Below are 20,770 nucleotides of genomic sequence, written 5' to 3'. Positions count from 1 at the left end.
CAGAATGGGTACTGTGTGGTTGCATTTATATCATATTCTCAACATAACAAAACTAGAGTTGTAGAATAAATAAGTGATACCAGATGTGAGAGTAGGAGGAGGGAAGACATAACTGTAAATGGGAAGCACAAGAGAGTTCTTTTGCAATTGTAGAACAATTTTGCATATTCATTATAGTGGTGGTAATAAAATATATATGTGACAAAAATGCCATAGAATTATACACAAACAAAAAAATACATGCATGCAAAAACTAGCGAAATCCAAGTAAAGTATATGGTCCAGTGAATTGTACTATACCAATTAATTTCCAGGGTTTAATAAAGCACTGCAGTTTCATAAGATGTCACCATTGGGGAAAGCTGAGTGACGGGTACACAGGTCCTCTCAGTACTATTTTTGCAACTTACTATGAGTCTACAATTATTTGAAAATGAAAATTTTTTAAATGGTATAATAGATATATTTTATGCCTAAGAATCCTGTAAGGATTTAGCACCTTGTCTTATAGTAAACCCTCGATATTCAAAATAAGGAAAAATAAAACATGTTTTCACAAATAAAGAAAAAAAGGAACTTCTGATTCTGAAATACTTGGTTTAAAAGTTTATAATTCACTACACTTCAAACGTGATAACTACTTATGATAAATCTTATAGTTGAGATTAACTAAGATAATGTTTTTACCTAGCATGCCAAATGTCATTTGATAATTAGGATAGTGACTCTATTGTATAAATTTTTGGTATTACAATTAGAACATATTGAGAGCTACCTTATCTACTTTTTAAATGAATTTTAGTTCACTAAAGAGATGAATAAAATACAAATTAAGTCAAAGAAAAAAGAAAACAGGCTTAGTCAGATATATATTAAATAAAATTATAAAATAGAGTAAAATAAGAAAATCTGCATACCTGTTAACTTGATATGTCCTATTTCATCAAGCAAAATGCTGTAAATCAAAATTCACATTCAACAAGATGGAATCAAATATTTTTATATATTCATTTACATAAAAATCATCATAAACTTAAAAATGGTATCTATTTAATTTACTGGAAAATATTTAAATGATTAACTTAAAATCAATGAGTATCTCGGTGCGCCTGGATGGTTCAGTCAGTTAAAGCATCTGGCTTCTCTCAGGTCATGATCTCAAGGCTCATGAGTTTGAGTCCTGCATCATGCTCTGTGCTGACAGCTCAGAGCCTGGAGCCTGCTTGGGATTTTGTGTCTCCTTCTCTCTTTCCCTTCCCCACGCGCTCTCTCTCTCTCCCTCTCCTCTCTCTCTCTCAAAAATAAACATTAAAAAAATTTTAAAAATCAATGGGTACCTCATAAATATTACTTGTTATAAATAAGTTTCATATAATTGCATAATTCATGTATATTTTCACATAATTTTAAAAACAAAACAGTGGAGAAAACTGTAATTATAGAAATACTGGTGACAGGGATTCATAAGGAGAATATAGCCTTACTTTTCTGGTTTCAGGTCTCTATATACAATTCCTAATTGGTGCAGATGATCCAAAGCAAGTGCCAGTTCTGCAAGGTAGAATTTCACATCTTCCTCTGTAAACAGAACCTAGAATGCAATAATTTACCATTTGATCGTTTCTTCAATATTGAATTTTAAAAATTTACTTCTTTAAAAATGAATAAACAGACAAATCTAGGTTAATTAAAAAAAATAAGATAAGTAGGTAGATGAAATTAACTCTTTAGGAATCCTTCTCTTTAATACTGTTTTAATGCAAATCTTCCTAAAACATATTATGGAGTTTATATATCTTCTACATTGAATGTACTCTGCAGGATTTACCTTTTTGTAACACTTTAGTGTCATAATGCAATTATTAATTTTAGTACTCTGCTACAATGTAGTCATATTCTCAGGATCTTTGAAGTTTATAGGATATTTTGGTGTACCATTGGTAATTCCACTATTTCTACATTTTCTCTTTCACTGTCTACTATCACTTCTCAGGAATTTCACTATTAACAGCTCTAACTAACCCAAAGTTTCTAGTATACCAACACAAGATGTTAAATTAGTAACTCTTACATTAAACAAGTTCTAAACCCAGTATCTAACCTAAAGAGTAGCTCTAGGCCCCTTCTGCTGGTAAAGTACTTGGGTTTAATGATATATTATTCCTCATTTTGTGCCTGGGAATAAAGCTGCTATGGTGAAGTGAAAAGAGTACTGGAATTAGAATCAGATTAGCAGTGTAATGTTTGACATGCTACTTAGCCCTCTAGGCTTTAGTTTCTAAAGCTGTAAAATAAGGATAATAACACTTGCTATATCTACCTAACAAGGTTATTTTAAAAGCCATGTTAGGGGGCTTGTGTGGCTCATTCAGTTAAGCGTCTGACTTCAGCTCAGGTCATGATCTCACAGCTTGTGGGTTCAAGCCCCATGTCGGGCTCTGTGCTGACAGCTCAGAGCCTGGAGCCTGCTTCGGATTCTGTGTCTCCCCCTCTCTCTCTGCGCCTCCCCCTCTCACACTCTGTCTCTCTCTCTCAAAAAAAATTAACATTAACTTTTTGGAAAAAAACATATTAGTTTATGTGGAAAAAAGCTTTGTAAATTGTAGAATGCTATGTATTTAACCATGAGGCATAATTATTTATAGGTTTATGTCTATATTCATTCCTGAGTGTTAAATTTACACACAAAATTGGGTACTACTCAAACATTAGATGTAATTTTTAAGATTTACCAAAGGCTTCTGAATGGCAAAACAAATAACTTGTCTAGAAATTAGCTATTTTCATTAAAGAAATCTCTGAATTATTAGGAAAGCTCAAAATTTGAATGAAACATCATAAAATCTTGTAACTGAACTGCCTATTTATTATTATGGTCACTGAATTACATAATACAGACTTAGGTTACTAGTAAAATTTCAGAGAATGAGCAGTTAAAGATAAATTTTGAAACTCTGCCTACTTCTGAAAATGATCTATAGAAAAACAAAGTTGTGCATTATCTAAATTTCAGAGTTCATCTGAATATAATGGTAAAAGTATATGAACATAATTTTCACTTGATACTTTATGAAGAATAAATATGTTTGTTACTTATTTAACTTCTCAGGAAGGCTAATCAAAACTTTCATTTAAACCTAACACATAAGAAAACCTTAAACAAAAAAATTTCAAACTCTAAATTAGAGTCTTTGCCTAAGCTTTATGGCAAGCATATTATTTTGTCATTAAACTGTGTTAAAAGCCTCATGAGAGACACAAATAAGAAACTTAATAAGTAGCAATTATATGCCAGTAACTTTACATTCATTATGCTATTACACTCTTTCAAACAACCCTATGAAGTAGGTATTATCACCACCTTACATATGGAAAAAGAGACAAAGAGACAAAGTGATAAAATATCTTGCCCAGAATAACATAGCTAGTAAGAAGCAGGTCTAGGATTTGAAGTCAGGAATACTTATTCCTAAGAACTACTTAAGAAGTACCTCTTTCCCAGAAGCCACTTCTGCCGGCTATATTTCAACTCGGTTTTAGTTTCAGTACCATTAATGCTTTCCTATTCACTAATCACCCTATCACAAATGAACCCATGAAAAAACATCACTTAAAACCCTAGCACCCTGTTAGTCTTTCGTTGTCTGCTCTTCAAATTGTTTGTGTATGTATGAGTGCATGTGTGTTTTAGCATATTTAAGATCACGCTGTATACTACTTAGTGTCCTCCTTTTTACCCACTTATATCATAAGCAACCTCCCATATCTTTAAAATGGTATACACACACACACACACACACACACACACACACATATTATAAAGTTACCTAAGATAATTAAGATAATTAAAAACTGGAAATAACCCAATAGAACACTTAGGTAAATTATGGTAAATTAGTTTGGTGATATTATATTTTATGGTTCTCAATGCCTGAAAGAATATCAACATAACTAATTTACCATAATTTACCTAAATGTTCATTTGGGCTACTTCCAGTTTTTCATTATCTTAGATAACTCTATAATATATATATATATATATATATATATATATATATATATATATATATGTATTTTCCACTCTTATGATTATTACCCAAAGAAGGATTCCTAAGAAATAAGACAGGAAGTACTGGGTTGGTAAAAATAAATAGTCCAAGACTTTTGACATACAGAATAAAATTATTTTCCAAAAAAGTTTACAATAATTTATACTCCCATCAGCAATTTATGAAAACATTTGTCTTACTACATCCACCATAGCACTGAATATTACTCTTCAAAAAATATTTTTTAATTTGCTACACAAAAAAGCCACCAATTTTTTTTAATTTAAATTTTGATTCCTAGGCTAAACATTTTTTACCATGTTCTCTAAGCCTTTCTATTTTGTAAGTGAATTATCAGAAATGTTTTTGCCTATTTTTCATTATTTACTTACTGTTTTTTTCAGTTGGTATAAGCCCTTTAAATATTAAAAATATCAGTTCTCCGTAATATTACTTGTAAATATTTTCACCATTTTGTGATTGTTGTCTTACATTCAGTAATTCTTAATTGTATGTAGTCAAATTTATGTATCATTTATGTATGATTTTCCTTCATTATTTTAATGATTACAGAAATCTCTATTCAATGGTCAACTACAAATTCGACTGCATTTTCTTTTAGAACAATCGTTTTTCCAGATTTAATTATTTAGGTAAAATTTATCATTTGTATGAGATAGAGATGAAAATTTGAAATGATTTTTCTCTGAAATATATGATTTATAATATATTATTTGCTGATCAATCAATCTCTGCCATTAACTTGTTATCCATCTTCTATCATAGTAACATATGGTAAATCATATATACCAGAATATTTTGGGCCTATACAGTATGTGTCTAATCTTGTGTTGATACTATGATGTTTTGCTGATAGAAGTATCTTTATAAAATTTTAAACAAGAGGTAGGGCAAGAAAAAGGTGTGCCTTATTTTCAAAACCTTAGTTTTCCCCCATTTGTTTACTTTCCCAGATAAGTTGGTAAAAATAATTCTGTCACTTTCAAACAAACAAAAATTCCTATTGAGACACTGATTGAAATTTTATTAAACCTATAAATTAATTCTGGAAAAACTGGAAGCTCTACAATTATCATTCATTCATCCAAATATATTTTCTGAATATTAGCAAAGTAAAACATAGCTTAAAGTTTTGTGTGTGTATCTGTGTGTGTGCATGTATATGTTGGGGGTGGGAAGAGAAATTTAGGAAGGTACCATTCCCTTTAAAATATATGACATATATTATAAAAGTCTTTAACACATACAAAAATGTACTTTTAAAAAGTCTTCTTCTAAGGCATAAAGAAAATACCTCATTTTGGATGACATGACAGTTATATTGTATACACAAGTGAAGTATAACAAATAAATAACTTCTTATTAATAAGCTGTCTAAAGAAGTAACAAATCATTTTCTAAAAGCCTGTTCAACAAATATACTAATTTATTGTCTTTTGGGAAATGCATTTAAAATGCTTTTAAAAGTCTAAGATTCCAGACTTAGGAATCAAAACTTACTGACTGCATCTCTGTGCTAGTATGGGTTTAGATAGTCCCACATCGAGAATGAAGGTCTGAAGAGTTTAAAAGAAAATTAGAAATGACTACAAGTAAGAATTGCTCACACATTCTTGAAATTTCTACACTATAAGACAAGAAACCATGAATTCTGGGGCCTTGTTTCTCTGTTGTTATTCTATGTCTTGAGAACAGCTTTTATCAAGGTCCTTTAAAAACCCTCCTTGGAAGGGGGTCCTAGACAGACCCTACCATAAACTGAATTCTGTTCTATAATAAACAATATACCAAGATCACAGTCTATATTCATGCATGGCATGTTCTGCACTGGAGGTAGACAGATAGAAGCCAGAGACCTTAGCCACTTAAGCACTAGCTAGCATATCATAAGCATACTTTTCCCTTTTCAAAGCAAGTTCCACAGCTCTGGGAATCAATAATACCTTTCCCATGCTCAACATTTTAATTCTGGAAGTGAGATGTTGATCCACTATCACCCAATTAAAATGCTAGTCCCAGACTACCACTTTAAGACAAAATGAAGTAGACAAAGACACGATTTAATCTTCTGCCTGAAACAACTAAAACACAGTACAAAATCTATGAAATGACATTTTTAAAGACATTGGCCATCAGTCAACAAAAGACAGTGAATGTGAAAAATAGGAAACAAACAAGGTAAGAATTACAGCTGTCCTACCTAACAATCTGGAAACAGTTTCTAAAGCAGCAGTGCAGGAAGGGCCAAGTAAGGCAGAGCCTTGAAGACTCTGAGGTAGTGAGAGGCTGGGGAGACAAGAAGGATAGAATTCACAAGATAGAATACGGAAGGGATAATTTCGGAGAGAGAAAGAGAGAGAGAGAGAGAGAGAGAGAGAAAGAGAGAGAACAATAGAGTAGAGGTCTCCCTCAAGTATTTAGCAGAGAAATGTTTGGGACATATGAGTGAGGAAACTATCGTGAACTAGGAAACAATCAATTAAAGGATTAGAGGGGCTATCCTACAGAATTTATACAGGGTGAGGAACTTCCTGTTACCTCCAACCAGAGCAGAAAACCTCATAATTCACAGGGTATTGGATAAAGTAATCCAAAGTGTTTTGCATCAGAGTGGTGCAAAATTAGTCCCCAATTAAACGCAGTTTTAGTCCAGTTTAACAACCTTAAAAAAATCAAATTAGTTATACATTCCAGAATAAATCTAAATATTTATAATACAAAAATATCCATCACCTAACAAGATAAATTTCAGATTGTCTGCTATCTAATAAAAAATTGCCAATCATGGACATGAGGAAATTACCTAAACCCAGGTAATCCTAAAGGATTAAAAAAAGAATCCACAGAGTTCACAAAGGAACAGGATAGGTCCTGTTCTCAACAGTGAGAAAAAAAAATTATAATTCACAGGGTATGGGTTAGAATACTAAAAAGGATCATGCTGCAGTATTGGCAAAAATTGATTCTAGACTAAATTCTGCTCTAGTTCTACATAACAAAGTTTAAAATCAAAACTCAAAAGCTTAACTAAATCTGAGAACAAAGATAATTCTACTTATAAGAAAACAAAAGTATCCAGAATATAAGAAAAATATATTCATAATGCTTACCATCCAATAAAAAATTACCATGTAATTACACTTCTGTTGAAGCATGAAAGAAGATACAGATAAAACTTAAATCAATTGGTGTGGCTTTGTTCCAATAAAACTGTATTTACAGAAATAAGAAACTGGCTATATCTTCTGTGAGATCACAGATTCCTAACTCCTGAGTTACAGATTTACACTACAAACACTAAAACAACTGCTAAAATAACACAAAAAAGTGTTATGGATAAAAACAATTAAATTGAAAATAATGCATTAAAGGGGAGGTGGTGGTCCAAAACAATGTCCTGATAGGAAGATTCTGAACTCACTTCCTCCCATGGACACACCAAATCTATGGCTATATAAGGAAAAATTCACTATGAAAGAGACCTGAACACTAACTGAACACTTCTTCACAAGAAATGGTAAAAGGCTCACACTTTAGAGCCTATGGGGGTGGTCTGAGGAACATAGGCCAGGGAGCATCATCTTTGTGCCCTCCCTTAGCCTTGATACAACATGCTGGTACCTCACGTAAAGGAACTCATACACTCATGTGAATTTCTGAATTTTGTAACTATAGCCCAGGGGCCCCTACAGATTTCCAGGTCTGGAGACCAGTAGGGTTTATAATTATACTCCAAAGGAATATATATATATATATATATATATATATATATATATATATACTTTAAAACTCCTGCCTGAGGCTTCTGAGGAGGGGGCAACTTGGCGGAGAAGTAGTGAGACCTGTACTTTCTGCATCTCTCAAACAAAGAAAGTCTGAAGCCAATGGACTTTGAACCTCAAGAGTCTGGGATGAAAAGAGACTGAGTATAACAGGGAGACACTGGAACAACCTTACAGGCTATAGGGCTACTTCAAGAAACAAATCAAAGCACACATGATGGAGGATCCAAAACATCACTATGAGTAGGGAAATAAAATAAACAAAGTCACCACGACAGACAGCAAATAACACTCTCCAAAAAACATCTCGTGAAGGGCCAGGCCATGGACACTGTATGACCCCCCCTCCTTTAATATAGCAGCGCTCACAGGTGCAGAGCATATAAAAAGCTTTTAAAACGCATAAAGGACAGAAAATTAGCCAAAATGATGAAAAGGAAGAATTCTCCGCAAAAGAAATTCCAGGAAAAAGTAACAGCTAAAGAATTGATCAAAACAGATATAAGCAATATAACTGAACAAATATTTAGGGTAATAGTCATAAAATTTATTGCTGGGCTTGAAAAAAGCATAGAAGACAGCAGAGAATCTATTGCTGCAGAGATAAAGGGACAAAAAACAGTCATGAGGAATTTAAAAATGCTATAAATGAAGTTCAAAATAAAATGGAGGTGGCTACAGTGCAGATTGAAGAGGCAGAGGGGAGAATAGGTGAATTAGAAGATAAAATTATGGAAAAAAGAGAAAGCTGAGAAAAAGATAAAAAATCCAGGATCATGAAGGGATAATTAGAGAACTAAGTGATTCAGTCAAACAGAACAATATGCATATCATAAGAATTCAAGAAGAATAAGAAGAAAGAGAAAGGGGCTGAAGGTGTACTTGAACAAATCATAGCTGAGAACTTCTGCAATCTGGGGAAGGAAACAGGCATAGAAATCCAAGAGGCACAGAGAACTCCTCTCAGACATAACATGAATAAACCTTCTGCATGACATATACTGAAACTGGCAAAATACAAGGATAAACAGAATTCTGAAAGCAGCTAAGGATAAACAGGCCTTAACATACAAAGGTAGATACATAACGGTAGTAGCAGACTTATCTACTGAAACTTGGCAGGCAAGAAAGGAATGACAGGAAATATTCAATGTGACAAACAGGAAAAATATGCAGCCAAGAATCTTTTACCCAGCAAGCCTGTCATTCAGAATAGAAGGAGAGTTAAAGGTTTTCCCAAACAAAAACTGAAGGATTTCATCACCACTAAACCAGCCCTACAAGAGATCCTAAGGGGGGCTCTGAGTGAAATGTTGCAAGGACCACAAAGTACCAGAGACATCACTACAAGCATGAAACCTACAGACATCACAATGACTCTAAACCCATATCTTTCTATAATAACACTGAATGTAAATGGACTAAATGTGCCAACCAAAAGACATAAGGTCTCAGAATGGATAAAAAAAAAAAAAACAAGACCCATCTATTTTCTGTCTACAAGACTCATTTTAGACCTGAGGACACCTTCAGATTAAAAGTGAGGGGATGGAGAACTATCTATCATGCTACTGGAAGCCAAAAGAAAGCTGGGGTAGCCATAATTATATCCGACAAACTATACTTTAAATTAAAGGCTGTAAGAAGAGATGAGAAAGGCATTACATAATGACAGGGTCTATCCATCGGGAAGAGCTAACAATTATAAATGTTTATGCACCAAAGTCAGGAGCACCCAAATATATAATACATTTAATCACAAACATAAACAATTTTATTGCTAAGAAGGGGTTAATTGCAGGACACTTAATACTCCACTTACAGCAATGGACAGAACATCTAGACAGAGAATCAGTAAAGAAACAATGGCCCTGAATGATTGGACCAGATGGACTTGACAGATACATGTAGAACTCTAAATGCCAAAGGAGCAGAATATACCTTCTTCTGAAATACACATGGAATATTCTCCAAGATAGATCACATAATGGGTCACAAAACAGCCCTTCATAATTATAAAAGAATTGAGATCATACCATGCACAGTTTTCAGATCACAATGCTATGAAACTTGAAATAAACCACAGGAAAAATTCTGGAAAACCTCCAAAAGCATGGAGGTTAAAGAACATCCTACTAAAGAATGAATGGGTCAACCAAGCAATTAGAGAAGAAATTTAAAAAATATATGGAAATAAATGAAAATGAAAAGACAACAATCCAAACCCTTTGGGATGCAGCAAAGGCAGTCCTAAAAAGAAAATACATTGTAATCCAGCCCTATCTCAAATAACAAGAAAAATCCCAAATACAAACTCTAATAGCACACCTATAGGAACTAGAAGCAGAGCAGCAAGACACCCCAAAGCCAGCAGAAGAAAATAAATAATAAAGGTCAGAGCAGAAATAAACAATATGGCATCCAAAAAAAGCCCAGCAGAACAGATCAGTGGAACCAAGAGTTGGTTTTGAAAAAATAAACAATATTGATAAATCCCTATCAAGACTTCTCAAAAAGAAAAGAGAGAGGAACCAAACAGATAAAATCACCAATGAAATGGATTTATTACAACCAATCACTCAGTGATACAAGCAATTGTCAGGTAATACTATGAAAAGTTATATGCCAACAAACTGGACAACATGGTAGAAATGGACAAATTCCTAGACACGCACACACTACCAAAACTCAAATAGGAAGAAATAGAAAATTTGAACAGACCCATAACTGGTGAAGAAATTAAATCAGTTATCAAAAATCTCCCAACAAAAAAGAGTCCAGGACCACATGGCTTCCCTGGGGAATTCTACCAGACATTTAAAGCAGACTTAATACCTATCCTTCTCAAGCTGCTCCAAAAAATAAAAGGGGAAGGAAAACTTCCAGTCTCATTCTATGACACTTACATTACTTTGATTCCCAAACCAGACAGAGACCCATCAAAAAAAGGAGAGAGAGAGAGAGAGAGAGAGAGAGAACTACAGGCCAACATTCCTGATGAATATTGATGCCAGAATTCTCAACAGGTTACTAGCGAATGAAATTCAACAGCATATAAAAAGAATTCTTCACCATGATCAAGTGGGATTCATTCCTGGGATGCAGGGCTGCTTCAATAATCACAAATCAATCAAAGTGATACATCACATTAATAAAAGAAAAGATGAGAACCATATGGTCATGTCAATAGATGCAGAAAAAGCATTTGACAAAATACAGCATCCTTTCTTACTAAAAACCCTCAGGAAAGTTGGGACATAAGGAACAAACTTAAACATCATAAAAGCCATTTATGAAAAGCTCACAGCTAATACCATCATCAATGAGGAAAAAGTGAGGGCTTTCCCCCTGAGATCAGGAACACGACAGGGATGTCCACTATCACCACTGTTGTTTAACATAGTGTTGGAAGTCCTAGCATCAGCAGTCAGACAACAAAATGAAATCAAAGGCATGAAAATTGGCAAAGATGAAGTCAAACCTTCACTTTTCACACATAACATGATACTCTGCATGGAAAACCTGAAAGACTTCACCAAAAGGCTGCTAGAACTGATACATGAATTCAGCACGGAAAACCTGACAGACTTCACCAAAAGGCTGCTAGAACTGATACATGAATTCAGCAAAGTTGCAGGATACAAAATCAATGTACACAAATCGGTTGCATTTTTATACACCAATAATGAAGCAATAGAAAGAGAGATAAAGAAACTTATCCCATTCACAACTGCACCAAGAACCATAAAATACTTAGGTATATACTTAACCAAAGATGTAAAATATCTGTATGCTGAAAACTATAGAAAGCTTATGAAGGAAACTGAAGAAGAGACAAAGAAATGGAAAAAGATTCCATGCTCATGGATTGGAGGGACAAATATTGTTAAAATGTCAATATTACCCAATTTTTTTTAAAAAAAGTTAATACTACCCAAAGCAATCTACATATTCAATGCAATCCCAATCAAAATTGCACCAGCATTCTTCTCAACGCTAGAACAAACAATCCTAAAATTTGTATGGAACCACAAAAGACCCTGAATAGCCAAAGTAATTTTGAAGAAGAAGACCAAAGCGGGAGGCATCACAATCCCAGACTTTAGCCTCTACTACAAAGCTGTAATCACCAAGACAGTATAGTATTGGAACAAAAATAGACACAAAGACCAATGGAATAGAATACGGAACCCAGAATTGGACCCACAAGATATGGCCAACTAATCTTTGACAAAGTAAGAAAGAGTATCCAATAAAAAAAGACAGCTTCGTTAACAAATGGTGTTGGGAGAACTGGACAGCAACATGTACAAGAATGAAGACAAACCACTTTCTTACACCATACACAAAAATAAACTCAAAATGGATAAAGGACCTGAATGTGAGACAGGAAACCATCAAAACCCTAGAGGAGAAAGCAGGAAAAACCTCTCTGACCTCAGCTGCAGCAATTTCTTACTTGACACATCTCCAAAGGCAAGGGAATTAAAAGCAAAAATAAACTATTGGGACCTCATGAAGATAAAAAGCTTCTGCACAGCAAAGGAAACAATCAACAAAACTAAAAGGCAACCAACGGAATGGGAAAAGATATTTGTAAATGATGTATCAGATAAAGGGTTAGTATCCACAATCTATAAAGAACTCACCAAACTCCACACCTGAAAAGCAAATAATCCAGTGAAGAAATGGGAAGAGTACATGAATGGACACTTTTCCAAAGAAGACATCCAGATGGCCAACAGACACATGAAAAGATGCTCATCATCAGGGAAATGCAAATCAAAACCACAATGAGATACCACCTCATGCTGGTCAGAGTGGCTAAAATGAACAAATCAGGAGAGTATAAGTGCTGGCTAGCATGTGGAGAAATGGGAACCCTCTTGCCCCATTTGTGGGAATGCAAACTGGTGCAGCCACTCTGGAAAGCAGGGTGGAGGTTCCTCAAAAAATTAAAAATAGAACTACCCTACAACCCAGCAATAGCACTACTGAAAATTGATCCAAAGGATATGGGAGTGTTGATACATAGGGTCACTTGTACCCCAATGTTTATAGCAACACTTTCAACAATAGCCAAATTATGGGAAGAGCCTAAATGCCCATCAACTGATGAATGGAAAAAGAAAATGTGGTTTATATATACAATGGAATACTACTTGCAATGAAAAAGAATGAAATCTGGCCATTTGCAGCAACATAGATGGAACTGGTGGGTATTATGGTAAGTAAAATAAGTCAGTCAGAGTAAGACCGATACCATATGTTTTTACTCATATGTGGATCTTGAGAAACTTAACAGAAGACGATGGGGGAAGGGGAAGGGGAAAAAAGTTACAGAGAGCTAGGGAGGCAAACCATAAGAGACTCTTAAATACTGAGAACAAATTGAGGTTGATGGGGGTGGGGGAGAGTAGAATGTGGGTGATGGGCATTGAGGAGGGCACTTGTTGGGATGAGCACTGGGTGTTGTATGGAAACCAATTCGACAATAAAGTATATTTAAAAAAATAAAGAATAAAATAAAACTCCTTCCTGAGGATCTGGCTCTCAATCCTGAAACTAGGTGCTGACTGAGATCTTTCCCTCTGGAACACTGACAGTTCTTGGCACACCCTCAACAACTGGGACCTATCAAGAATAAATCAGGATGCTTAGACAATCACAAAGGTTTAAGAGAACCAAGAGCTAGGATATGGTTGAAAGATAAGGTTCATCTCTTACACAAGACCATTCTTTGAAGCAAGACTGGGATAAGTAGATGTTTCATATAATACACAGAAACACAGAAAGTCAAGCGAAATGAGGAAATAGACATATGTGTTCCAAATGAAAGAACAAGATGAAAACTCAGAAAAAAAAGACCTTAATGTAACAGATATAAGTAATTTACCTAATAAATAGTTCAGAGTATTAGTTTTAAAAATGCTCATCAAACTATAGAGAAGAATGGAAACACGGTGAAAACTGCAACAAAGAGATAGAATATATAAGAAAAAATGAACAAAAATAATAGAGTCAAAGAATAAAATAACTAAATGGAAAAATACACTAGAGGGTTTCTACAACAGATTAGATGAAGCAGAAGAAAGACAGTTGTTTAGACGACAGGGCAGTTGAATTCACCCAAACAGAGTGGCAAAAAGAAAAAAAGAATTTAAAAACCGAAGATAGTTTTAGTATCCTATGGACAACAAAGAACAGAACAACATTCACATTATAGGAGTTCCAGAAGGAGAAGAGAGAGAGAAAACGTGAGAAAATTTATTTGAAGAAACAATAGCCCCAAACTTCTCTAGCCTTTGGTAAAAACAAATATCTAGATAAAGGAAGCCCTCAGAGGCCCAAGTAAGAAAAATCAAGGAAGAGCCACACAAGACATTATAAGTAAAATTTCAAAAGTTAAAAATAGAGATTCTTAAAAGCAGCAAGAGAAAAACAACTTATTACATACAAGGAAACCCCATAGGACTATCAACAGATTTTTCAGCAGAATCTCTGCAGACCAGAAGGGAATGGCACAATATATTAAAAAGACCGAGGGAAAAAAAATTCAAAAAATACTGTACACAGTAATATTATCATTCAATACTGAAGGAGAAATAGAGTTTTCCAGACAAGAAAAAGCGAAAAGAGTTCATCACCGATAAACTGGTCATATAGGAAATGTTAAGGGACTCCTTTAAGCTGAAAAAAGGGGTGTTAACTACTCACAAGAAAACACATGGAAGTATAAATCTCACTAATAAAGGTAAATACAGTAGTCCTCACAATTACTGGCAAGAGATATGTTCCAACACACTCAGTGGCTGCCTAAAACTGCAGGTAGTGCCAAACCTTATACATAGTATGTTTTTTTCAATACATACATTATGATAAAGTTTAACTTATAATTTTGACACAATAAAATATTAGCAACAAAAGCAAATAATAAAAAAGAATAACATGTTGTAATAAAAGTTACATGAATGTGGGCTCTCTCTCTCTCTCAAAATAATTGTTATGCTGCAATCACCCTTATTCTTGTGATGATTTGAAATGATAAATTGCTTAGGTGATGAGATGAAGTAAAGGGAATAACATATGCATTATGCCATAGCATTAACCTACTACTGATCTTCTGAGGATATGTCTAAAGTATGATTGTCTGCTTCTGGACCATGGCTGCCCATGAGTAAAAGAAACAACACAGAAAAACTGCAGATAATGAGGGACTGCTGTATATAAGACAGTGGATTGGGGTGCCTGAGTGGCTCAGTCAGTTGAGCTTCTGAATTCGGCTCAGGCCATGATCTCACAGCTCATGAGTTCGAGCCTCACTTGGGGCTCTCTGCTGTCAGCCTGTCAGTGCAGGGTCTGCTTTGGATCCTCTGTAATCCCCTCTCTCTCTGCCTCTCCCCCACTCATGTTCTCTCTCAAAAAATAAATTAAAAATTATTTTAAAAAAAACATAGTGGATTAATTACCTATAAAATAGTGTGAAGAATAAAAGACACAAGTAGAAGAGAGGGTTAAAATGGCAGAGATGTAGGGTGACCCTAAGGTTGTCTCCTCCCCTGAACAGCTAGATAAATATCAAATCATTCTGAACACCCAAGAAACCAATCAGATGTCTTAGCTAATGAGGCTGCACTACTACAAACAAAAAATAACCCATGGAAGGTAGGAACCACAGAGTTGATTGGAGGGAGAAAACAGTGGCAGGCCCTGTGGTGGGGAGAGAGCTCTGATCTTAGAGAAAGAGAGAAACAGAATGGAAAAAAAGGAGTAAAAACACACCCAGGGGACTGCACAAGAAACTGTTCCCAAAAAATATTGATGGGGGAAAAAGGAGAAGTTTTCAATACTGTCTGTTTTCTTAAACAGCAGAGCACATAGCCTGAAGTTTTGGAGGTCAGTGTCTGGTGGTGCTCCAGCAAGGAAGCACAGCTGAGCCTTGGTGGCTGGCAGTGTGGTCTGAGGATCCCCTGGACTGCACAGGGAAAAGTGATTCCCCTTCTTGGAGTGCCTTTGGTAGAGGTGATACAGCCTCTTCATGGGCAAAAGACTCTATCAATAGGAGTCATTGAGCTGTTCCATTTATCAGTATAGTAACAAAGCCATGGCTGAGGGCTGCAAACCTTGAAGCCAGCTGTGTGTTGTAATTTACTCTAAACTCCAAGCCACTGCCATTGCAGTCAAAGCAACTGTTTTCTGGGACAAACTGGCACCAGCCAGAGCACAACAAGACCATCCCCCAGGGGATCAGTGCAGGTCCAAGCGGCGGAGGTCTCTAAAGCATGGGATTTTAAAACACAGCCTCATCTGGGATAAAACACACGACTGCTGGCAGGCAGACAGCTCAGTCAAAGACAGGGTGAAAGTGCGGATCTGACGCAAGCCAAAACCCAGGAGGGGTGATTCTGAGGGCGTGAACTTCCAGCTTTTGAGACTAGAAAGCAGGGCAAAGCATTTACACCCTTAGCCCACCAGCATTGAAGGACCTCAATGAGTTAAACAGTGCCACCAAGTGGAGAATGGAGCCATTATACCAAGTCCCACCCCACTGCACACTCCAGGCACATCTTTACTAGGGCAAATCCACCTGAGAATGAGAACAGGCCTCTCTCCCAGAAGACCAGCACAAAACCCTCCTACATACTAAGTCTACAGATCATAGAGTGCTACAAAGCTTCAGCTCTAGGGGAAACAGGATCTGGCTTCATATGGGTTGTTTAGTGTGTGTGTGTGTGTGTGTGTGTGTTTTGTTATGCTTTGTTTTTGTATTTTTTTCTTAGAGAAAGAGCAAATTTTATTTTATTTTATAATTTTTAAATAAGTTTTTTTTTCTTTTTCCTATCAAGCTTCTCACAGCAAGCAGAAAGAAAACACACCTAGAATCTAGCTTCATTTATCTTTTATAATTATTAAATTTTAATTTAATTTTTTAATTTATTTAAATTTTAGATAGTAAGGATACAGTGAAATATTGGTTTCAGGAATAGAATTCAGTTATTCATCACATATAATACTCACTGATCATCAAAATTGCCCTCCTTAATACCCATCACCCATGTAGCCCATCTCTAGCCCTGTTCCCTCCATCACCCCTTTGTTCTCCATCATTAAAAGTTTCTGTGGTTTGTTTCCCTTTCTTCTCCCCACCTCCTTTCCATATGTTCATCTGTTTTGTTTCTTAAATTCCAAATATGAGTGAAATCATATGGTGTTTGTCTTTCTCTGATTGACTTATTCTGCTTAGCATAATGCACTCTAGTCTCAACCATGTGGTTCAAATGGCAAGATTTCATTCTTTTTCATGGATGAGTAATATTCCACTATATATATATTTATTTATATTTATATATTCATATATATATATGTATATATACACTCATCTTCTTTATCCATTCATCAGTTGATGAGCATTTGGTTTTTCTCCATAGTTTGGCTATTGTTGATAATTCTGCTCTAAATATTGGGGTGCATGTATCCCTTCAAATCTGCATTGTTGTATCCTTTGGGTAAATACCTAATAGTGAAATTTCTGGATCATAGAATAGTTCTGTGTTTACTTTTTTGAGGAACCTCCATACAGTTCTCCAGATTTGCCACACAACTTTACATTCTCACCAGCAGTGCAAGAGGTTTCCCCGTTCTCCACAACACCTGTTTTTTCTTGTCCTGTTAATTTTAGCCATTCTAACAGGTATGAAGTGGAACTCATTGTGGTTTTGATTGGCATTTCCCTGATGATGAGAGATATGAGCATTTTTTAATATGTTTGTTAGCCATCTGGATGTCTTCGTTGAAAAGAAGACGTATTTGGAAATGAAATAGACATATATGTCTATTCATATATTCTGCCCATTTCTTAACTGGGTTGTTTGTTTTTTGCATGTTCAGTTTGATAAGTTCTTTATAGATTTTGTATACTAACCATTTATCAGATATGTTGATTGCAAATATTTTCTTTCATACTGTAGGCTCCCTCCTAGTTTTTTTGATTGTTTGCTTTTCTTTGCAGAAGTTTTGGTCTTGAGGAAGTCCCAATAGTTCATGTTGCCTTTTGTATCCCTTTCCTTTGGCAACGTGCTTAGTAACAAATTGCTATGGCCAAGATCAAAGAGGTTGCTGCCTGTGTTCTCTAGGATTTTGATGGTTTTCTTGATTCAAATTTAGGTCTTTAATTCATTTGGAATTTATTTTTGTGGATGGTGAAAGACAGTGGTCCAGTTTCATTCTTCTGTATGTTGCCATCCAGATGTCTCAATGCCAATTTTTGGAGAGACTGCCTCGGATTTTTCTTACTACTTTCTCAGAGATTAGTTGACCATATAGTTGTGGGTCCATTTGTGGGGGTGATTTCTTCCTGTTCTTTCTATTGGGGTGAATTCCTCTGTCTTGTCCTTGTGGACAGAAAAATTATAAAATAAAAATTTAAGGAGAAGTTAAGATGTTGCTTAAGTAGGCAGGCGTGGGCTTTCCTCGTCCATCAAAAACTGTTGTACTGAGGTCAGAACATTTGGAACATGCTGGAAATCAATCTGACAATGGGTAGAAGAATTTCCATGGTTGGAGGGAGGCATTGTGGAAGGCACAAGGCTTATGTTAACAAACAAATCAAAGAACACCTAGTTAAAGGTCCAAAGGTTCCCCATTGCAAGCCAGGAGGAGCTATGCAGGGGAGTGACCGCTGGAAAAGAGCAGCCAAAATGCAGCAGCAGAGTACACACAGTATACCCCAGAAACACTTCCTGAAGTTCTAGACCCTGGACATTGCATGACTCCTTTTTAATATAGCATTACACTCAAGTGCAGGAAACATAGCAAGCTTTTAAAATACACAAAAGGCAGAAACTTAGCCAAAATGGCAAGATGGAGGAATTCTTCCCAAAAGAAAGGCCAAGTAGAAATCACAGCCAAGGATTTTCTCAAAACAGATATATGCCATATATCTAAACAAGAATTTGGAACAATAGTCATAAGACTACTAGCTGGGCGTGGGAGAAAAAAAAAGCATAGAAGACACCAGAGAAACCCTTGCTGCAGAGACAGAAGAATAAAAATAGTCAGGCTGTAATAAAAAATGATATAACTGAGATGCAAAGCTGACTAGATATAGTGATAATGATAACTGAAGAAGCAGAAGAAAGAATAGGTGATATAGAAGATAAAATTTTGGAAAATAATGAAGCTGAGAAGAAGAGGGAAAGAAAATTATTAGCTCATGAAGGGATACTTAAGGATCTCAGTGATTCCATGAAATGAATCAATATTTGTACCACAGGAATCCCAGAAGAGTAAGAGTGGAAAAATGGGGTTGAAGGTTTATTTGAACTAATTATAGCTGAGAACTTCTTTAATCTGGGGAAGGATACAGGCATTCAAGTCCAAGAAGTACAGAGAACTCCCCTCAAAAGCAAACAAACAAACAAACAACAACAAACACCCACAGGTCAACACCATGGCATATCATAGTGAAACATGCAAAATACAAAGGGAATATAAAGGGAATTCTGAAAGCATCTAGGGACAAAAGGTCCTTACATAAGGGTAAGGGTAGACACATAAGGTTAGCAGCAGACCTGTCCACTGAAACTTAGCAAGCCAATGGGAATGGCAGGATATATTCAATATGGTGAATGGGAAAAATATGCAGTCAAGAATTCTTTATCCAGCAAGGCTGTCATTCAGAATAGGAGAGATAAAGTGCTTTAATAAAAATTAAAGGAGTTTGTGACCACTAAACAGCCCTGCAAGATATTTCAAGGGTGAATTTTTGAGTGGAGAAAAACAAATAAAGAGACCAAAGCAATAAAGACTATAAAGTGCCAGAAGCATCACCAGAAACATGAACTTTACAGGTAACACAATGGCACTAAATTTATCTTGCAATCATCACTCTGAATGTAAGTGAACTAAATGCTCCAATCAAAAGACATAGGATATCAGAAGGGATTAAAGAACAAGATCCATTTACATGTTTCCTAAAAGAGACTCATTCTAGACCTAAAGATACCTGCAGATTAAGTGAGTGAATGGAGAACCATCTATCATTCTAATAGATATCAAAAGGAGCCCGAGTTGCCGTACTTATATCAGACAAGGTAGATTTTAAACCAAAGACTGTAACAATTGATTAAGAATGACATTATCATAATTAAGGGGTCTATCCACCAAGAAGATCTAACAATTGTAAACATTTACTCCCTCAACTTGGAAGCACTCAGATATATATAAATCAATTAATAACAAACAAAAGGAAACTCATTCATAATAATACAGTACTAGTAGAGGACATTGATACCCTACTTACAGCAATGGACTGATAATCTATGCAGAAAATCAACAAGGAAACAATGGCTTTGAATGACACACTGGACCCGATGGACTTAACAGATATATTCAGAACATTTCATCCTAAAGCAGCAGAATACACATTCTTCCCGAGTGCACATGGAACATTCTCCAGAATAGATCACATACTGGGACACAAATCAGCCCTCAACAAGTACAAATATATTGAGATCATGTAATGGATATTTTCGGATCAAAACGCTATGAAACATGAAGTCGACCACAAGAAAAAATTTGGAATGACCACAAATACATGGATGTTAAAAAACATCCTACTAAACAATTAATGGGTTAACCAGGAAATTAAAGAGTTAAAAAATACATGGAAGCAAATGAAAATGAAAACATGACAGTCCAGACACTTTGGGATTCAGCAAAGGCAGTCCTAAGAGGGAAGTACATTGCAATTCGGGCCTACCTCAAGAAGAAAGGTCCCAAACACATAATCTAACCTTACACCCACAGGAGTTAGAAAAGGAACAGAAAATAAATCCTGAATCCAGTAGAAGAAGGGAGATAATAAAGAGTAGAGCAGAAGTAAATGATATAGTAACTTTTAAAAAAAGCACAAGAACA

General features: G+C 35.4%; 1 protein-coding gene across 4 annotated transcripts in view; it reads right to left on the bottom strand.

Moving 5' to 3' along the window:
* The window catches only part of RPS6KA6 (ribosomal protein S6 kinase A6), a 219,391-nt gene that overhangs the window by 73,096 nt on the left and 125,525 nt on the right, over window positions 1-20,770 (bottom strand). For all 4 annotated transcript variants that reach the window (XM_053891451.1, XM_053891454.1, XM_019429490.2 and 1 more), the window contains 2 exons: window positions 1,485-1,591; window positions 918-955 (listed from right to left, as the gene is read on the bottom strand). In XM_053891451.1, coding sequence (XP_053747426.1) covers window positions 918-955; window positions 1,485-1,591 — 145 coding nt within the window. The remainder of the gene's footprint in view (window positions 1-917; window positions 956-1,484; window positions 1,592-20,770) is intronic.

This window comes from Panthera pardus, unplaced genomic scaffold, assembly GCF_024362965.1.
Source record: "Panthera pardus isolate Hobbes unplaced genomic scaffold, ASM2436296v1 HiC_scaffold_27, whole genome shotgun sequence".
Taxonomy (NCBI): domain Eukaryota; kingdom Metazoa; phylum Chordata; class Mammalia; order Carnivora; family Felidae; genus Panthera; species Panthera pardus.
The sequence above is the reverse complement of the archived record's forward strand: the minus strand, read 5'-3'. Positions and strand labels throughout refer to the sequence as shown.